Raw genomic sequence first — 6,392 nt, forward strand, 5'->3', positions numbered from 1 at the left:
TCATATCTCTAGTAGGACTACAACTTACTAACCCATTTTATTTAATTTTTATAAGAAATAAAATAAAAATAAAAGTTTGTACCTGATTATCAGGTATTAGCTATTTTTCAAGTAATATTATCTTCATTTTTTGTTAAATAGAAAAATGGGTAAAGGTTATTTTATACCCTAGTAATTATTAATCTATTACATTAATATATGTAGGGACCATTTAGTAGCTTTTGTTTTAGTGTAGTTTTGAGATATCATATGATTATTAGTGATGTTTTTAAAGGATTTTGTAACTTTAAAATGATGTTGTTACACATTAGGGTAACAATATTCTTGACTATTGTGTATAAATTTTGTTTTTTTATAAATTTTATGAAAATTTTGTATTATTCAATTTTATTTACCTACTTACTCATTTTGCTATTTCATAAATGGTCAGTAAATGGTTTATAGAATAATGTATAAATAATCAAGAAAAACGGTATACATAATAAAAATAAACATATACAAAATAACTTGTTTCACTCCTATATAACTTTAGACCACTACTTGGGACAATTGGCCTTATTTGACATAGGAAAAGATAACAAAGGTCCTCTTTATATCAATTTTAATTCAATACACTTAACATCAAGGTGAATAATGCAAGCTATGTTCCTTTGTTCTTTACGAATACCATTTAAGGTAGATGAGAAAGAAATCAAAGGTCCTGATCCTATTAGATTGTCAAGTTTGCCCACTTATCCCATTTTTTTGGTGTTGTTTATTAAGTAATAGAAAAAATAGAACAAATTTTTTTTACCCAATTAGGCATTCAAGTAATTTATCTAATTACCTATTAACTATTTATTAAATAGAACAAAAATGGGTAAGAGCTATTTCATATATTACTAATTGATTATTTAGTTATATGTAAGGGTAATTCAATAACTTTTCGTCTGAGTGTATGTATGTTTAAGATATTTTATAATTCTAGTGTTTTTTTAAAGGATTCTATAATATTTTTAATGACTTCATTATAAATTTGAGTGGCATTATTCTAATTTTTATACAGTTATATTATTTTTATAAATTTAAGTAATTTTATTATTATTTTGTTTATTTACTTGATTACCCATTTTGTTGATTGATGAATAGGAAAATATTTACGAAATAAGATTTAAATAATCGGGTAAAACTATAAATAGAATAAGTTATGTAGAATAGAAACAATGTATTAAATAATTTATTATGTTCAATTTTTATTTTGTTTATACTCCTTCCTATGCCAATTTCACTAACTCAACCTCTTGTGTTTTGTATCACACAAATATATAACCTAGTTTTTCCCACACATAAGTGTGAAGTTGAATTTAGTTTTTTACTCCACAAAAGTTGCCACTCTTTTTCTTTTTCTTTAATTTAAGAAGTACTTTAGGACTTTTATGTTTAAGAATAATCTCAACCCTGTCTTGGTCCACTATGCAACCCCCTCAATTCTCCATCTCTGCGATCCTTCCTGGTGTATAAAAAATATATTTATTTAAATAAAAATAATTATTATTTTTAATCCGTCACTATTTTGAACATTTAAAAAAGGTAAAAAGTATATTTTATTAAAAAGATAAATAATCTAACACATGGAAGAACAGGTTTTTGCAGGGTGGAAACAGAGACGGAATCATTACCACCCCTGACCCATGCTGGGATATGGGTTCACCTCATCTGGACCCTCAAGGAAAAATATATGAGCCATACTAGTGAGACGCACCAGGGCGGCTCCATCCCGTCCCTGGCACTGTCATCCTCGCCATAGAAACTTCTACTGCAGCTTGCACGACAGTGTAAACAAAAGAAAAGAGGAATTACTACGTGGCATCACTCGACTCGTGAAAATCAACCAACCCCCGTTCCAGTTTCCCCACCGCGCCATTATATGAGGCTGACCAGTTGCTGACGCTCAAGTATCTTCTCTGGCTCCCAAGTCCAGCCATGGCGAAAGATTTTGGCTTTCTCCTTCTCACTCTTCTCGTCTTCACTGCTTCCCGCGTCTTCTCGTCTTCCGAAGGTGCAGAAGATCCCCTTATCCGTCAGGTCGTTGACGAGGAGCAGGATGACCTCCTTCTCGATGCAGAGAACCATTTCACTAGTTTTCTCAAGAGGTTTGGCAAGAGGTACGCCAATGCAGAGGAGCATTCCTACCGCTTCTCCGTCTTCAGGGCGAATATCCACCGGGCATGGCGTCACCAGAAGCTGGACCCTGCGGCGGTTCATGGGGTGACACAGTTCAGCGATATCACACCGCAGGAGTTTGAAGTCAAGTATTTGGGTTTGAAGCGTCCGTCTTTCCTGAAGGAAGCTCACAAGGCTCCGATTCTACCTACTAACAGTTTGCCGGCTGAGTTTGATTGGAGGGATCGTGGGGCTGTTACTGCTGTTAAGAACCAGGTATTGGCTTCTCTCTTGTTGAAATTCTTTCTAATTTGCGAGCGTAGTTGTGGATGAGAGGCAGTTTATTTTCTCATCTTCCCCTATCCAGTGGTTTTCTTTTTGCAAATTTTGACTTTTGTTCTTTATGTGCGTAGGGTTCTTGCGGTTCATGTTGGTCTTTTAGTGCTAGTGGCGCTCTCGAAGGTGCTAATTTCCTGGCCACGGGGAACCTGGTTAGCCTTAGCGAGCAACAACTTGTGGATTGTGACCATGAGGTTTGCGCGTTATTGTAAAAAATTCTACTCTTTTCTAATCACTCTCAATATTTTATTTCATCTTTTCAAATATTTTAGATTTTCATATGTCTATTATTTAGAGATGATAGACGTATGATCAATTATTTCCTGTACTGGAATTGAGAGTCAAAGAGTTAATTTAATGGGTTGTGATATTCTTATCTTTTCTCATAAGTTTTTATTCTTTTATGAGAAGGTTATGGATGAACGATATTTCTGTTTGTTTTTTTTTTTTTTTAAACTTTGGGTTCAATTAAGAGTCCAGTTTATGAGTCCAATTGGTGACTTAACCTCTTAAGTTGCTGGTTGAGCTGTGCAGACTTGTACATAGTACATATATCCGGGGTTTGCCTTCCTTTTTCTATCTTTTGTTTATAGGGACAGTCCACTAATACTTTAAGTATACTGTAGAATCATAGCATTGGACTGATGTTAATGTATTTTGGTGCAGAACGGGAAGATTTTCTATGAATTAATTTTTTCTTTATGTTACTCTCAATCATTTGTTCACCCTCTTGCTTTTGATGGTTGTCGGTTTCTATATCCATGACTCTTGTACATGTTGAAAACACTGATATATATATATATAGCTTTTGTTGCTTATCTGTCTCTCCTTGTTGTACATTTCAACTATGAGATCTTTAGCTGCCTATCTTGTGGTCTTTGTCTTTTGAGTGAGACTGCAATATGGAGTTTTACATCCGCCTTTAGGATTTGCCCATCTGATATTGCTGCTACTTTCTTTGAAACTTTGAGAGTAGATGAGGTAGCTTTTACTTTTATTTTTTATTTTTTTGTATTGCCTGATGGCTTTAAGACATTCCTTTGATTGTCATATCAGCTTGGCATAAGCAGAAGAAACGACTGAGACTTTTGTCTCTGTTCCTATCAAAAGCTTGTGTAAACTATTTTCACATGTTTGTAAATTAAGTTTTTGACTTAGTGCCAAGGCTGTGGGTTTCTTGCTGTAAGGTCTTGGCTTCATGTCTTGCTAGTGTCTAGTGTGTATATGGGTCTGTGTGCGTAATATTCAAGAGGAAAAGTAAGGGGAAAAGAAACAACCGAGTATTGGTAGGATTTCTTCTGCTTTGGTTGCTGGGATCATCTTTTATCAGCTAACATAACAGTATAATATAGTCATCCTATTTTAGGTTGAGAAGTGAGCGTCTCTATTTTTTTGTGAGGCATATAGGTTTGGTCCAGCAGTCAGACCCTGGACTCGCAGTTTAGGACATAGTCCTCAAATGGGAGTTATTCCTCATTTATGGAAGTGCTCTTCTATAAAAATTAAAATTTCAGGGTCTGATTGTCAGACTACGTCCATTTTCTCTTAATTATTTAAGTCATTATATTGCATTGTGATAAAACAGACTGTCATGACGTGATTCACGGCTTGGTTAGTGTTTAGCAGTCTCTTAATGAGCATTTGCTTAAGAAATTAATAGAAAATTTCCCCATCAGTTTGCTTTGATTATTCCCAACTTGATTTTTCATGGTTCTTTGTTCCACATCTAAGAGAAAGATGGTTGAAGAGGAAGATGATCTTAAGAAAAAAGAGAAAGATGTTTGAAGTGCTCTTTATAACATCACCCTTGGCATCTGGAAGTGCATTTGGCTTGGCTCAATACTCTTGTTCTAAAGTTCAATCAAATATTAAGAGTACTTGGTTTTTTAAATAACTTTCATACACACATGGATGTATTTGATGCATCAATAGGTTCTCTTCCATATTACAAATAAAGTTCTTATGTTTTGGAAATTGTTCTAAGTAGTGAATCTTATGGATGTTTTCAGTGTGATCCATCTGAACCTAATTCATGTGACTCTGGATGTAATGGTGGGCTGATGACCACTGCATTTGAATATACACTCAAAGCTGGTGGGCTAATGCGAGAGGAAGACTACCCTTACACAGAAACTGACCTCGGACAGTGCAAATTTGACAAGACAAAGATTGCAGCTTCTGTTGCCAACTTCAGTGTTGTTTCCTTTGATGAAGACCAGATTGCTGCAAATCTTGTAAAAAATGGCCCACTTGCAGGTTAGTTAAAAACCCTAGTCATGTTATGATCAGTGAGATTTTAATTTTAGAGGTGTATTCAACCTATTCAAATGCGCAGTTATTGGATTTTTATAAATATTTAATGATGAGAACATATATTCACCTTACAATAGAGGCTTGGTTGTGTTTTTTATGACTTGTTTATATTTTGCCATGTAGTGGGTATCAATGCAGTTTTCATGCAGACATATATTGGCGGGGTGTCCTGCCCATACATTTGCAGCAGGAGATTGGATCATGGAGTGCTTTTGGTGGGCTATGGATCAGCAGGATACGCTCGCATCAGACTCAAGGAGAAGCCATACTGGATCATAAAGAACTCTTGGGGAGAAAGCTGGGGAGAGAAAGGTTACTACAAGATTTGTAGAGGCCATAATGTTTGTGGAGTTGGCTCCATGGTGTCTACTGTGACAGCAATCCAAATCTCTCAGTGATGTAGTTTATTTTCTCCACGTAAATATATTTCAGAGTTAATCGGGCACGTAGGTGTGAACTGCCCCTTATTGCCTTTATTTGTGCTTTTCGTTGGAGGAGAAGCAATGCTATCAGTTATCACACTAATGTTGTGGAAGGCTATAGCTCTATCCAGAACTTTATTGAAGAAGTTCCAGTTACCTTATGTTGCTTGATCTGATTTGGTTTCAGCTGTCTTATAATCTAATATAAAGCTTAAATGACAGCATCAAATCATTCTTTGACGTCCAATGTCTTTAAATTCTTCTTTCTAACTGTACTAAACAAGGTCTATCAGACCTGGACTGAAGTTTTATAGGTTGGATTAGGTTCAACCAGATCTGGTACCATTACCAGGTCAGAAGCTTTAAAGACTAGGAAATGGGTCAAAACCTAGTTCAAGAAATCATCTATGTCAAAGATGGAGAGAAAATAATGTAGCATACAAAATTCAAGCAAAACTACAGAGAAAAGAATTCAAACTAAAGATAATAAGAACAAAATCAAACTTTAGGCTAAGTTAACAGAAGTAATGGAAGACACTTGAAACTGATGCTGCAGGCTTGAAGCTAAACACAACAAAAATTGCATATGCAGGTTCTGAAAATTAAACCTAAATTGTAAACCACAATTGGCTCATAACTCAGACTAAACAAATGCTGCTCGGGCTTCAAACTCACTTTTGTGGGGCGTTTTTTTATAGAGATAAAGATAAAATTGAGATAAGATAACTCCACGATATGTAGTTGAAGAGTTAGTCTTTGTAATCACTAAAGAGTTTCTGTAAATCTATTTATAAATACCTTATTTCACATCAATGAAGATATGGCAATTAGTTCCCATTTCCTCATCTTCTACATGGTATTGAAAGCTCTATCAACAATCTATTAAGTTGTAGAGCTTAATGAAGGCCCTATATTGAGTCAATACGTGGATCGACCTATATTAAGTTCTAGAACCTATATTGCGGTAAGGTCGTCGTGAGGGTGTGGGGTGGAGCCCCTGCCAGGTCCACAATATATTAACTATTGTTTCATTAAGGGAAGTTTGAGAATTTTACTCTTGAATCGCGGTTGCCCTAATTTTCTCTTTATCATTGAGGGGTTTGCCCTATTAGGGTTTTATCATTGATCATCACCGAGAAAGAGCTAGAGTTGTAGCCTGAGAGAGGTTAGAGAAAA

At 35.2% G+C, this 6,392-nt stretch overlaps 1 protein-coding gene across 1 annotated transcript; it reads left to right on the forward strand.

Annotated features, from left to right (window-relative positions):
* Positions 1-1,957: 1,957 nt before the first annotated feature.
* On the forward strand, positions 1,958-5,261 carry LOC137938918 (probable cysteine protease RD19B). The gene is made up of 4 exons (XM_068784029.1): positions 1,958-2,418; positions 2,556-2,675; positions 4,491-4,737; positions 4,918-5,261. Exons 1-4 carry the CDS (start codon positions 1,963-1,965, stop codon positions 5,190-5,192), a joined length of 1,098 nt encoding a protein of 365 aa, XP_068640130.1. The 5' UTR covers positions 1,958-1,962; the 3' UTR covers positions 5,193-5,261.
* The last annotated feature ends 1,131 nt before the right edge of the window (positions 5,262-6,392 follow it).

The sequence above is a fragment of the Aristolochia californica genome, unplaced genomic scaffold (assembly GCF_029961685.1).
Source record: "Aristolochia californica isolate CCGP_79_NKW_82.1479 unplaced genomic scaffold, dmAriCali1.0.hap1 SCAF_8, whole genome shotgun sequence".
NCBI classification, from domain to species: Eukaryota; Viridiplantae; Streptophyta; class Magnoliopsida; order Piperales; family Aristolochiaceae; genus Aristolochia; species Aristolochia californica.

Coding starts and splice junctions, on each gene's coding strand:
- LOC137938918 (XM_068784029.1), top strand. CDS start 1,963: ATGGCGAAAGATTTTGGCTTTCTCCTTCTCACTCTTCTCGTCTTCACT. Junction 2,419..2,555: donor TTACTGCTGTTAAGAACCAG/GTATTGGCTTCT, acceptor TTATGTGCGTAG/GGTTCTTGCGGTTCATGTTG. Junction 2,676..4,490: donor TTGTGGATTGTGACCATGAG/GTTTGCGCGTTA, acceptor GGATGTTTTCAG/TGTGATCCATCTGAACCTAA.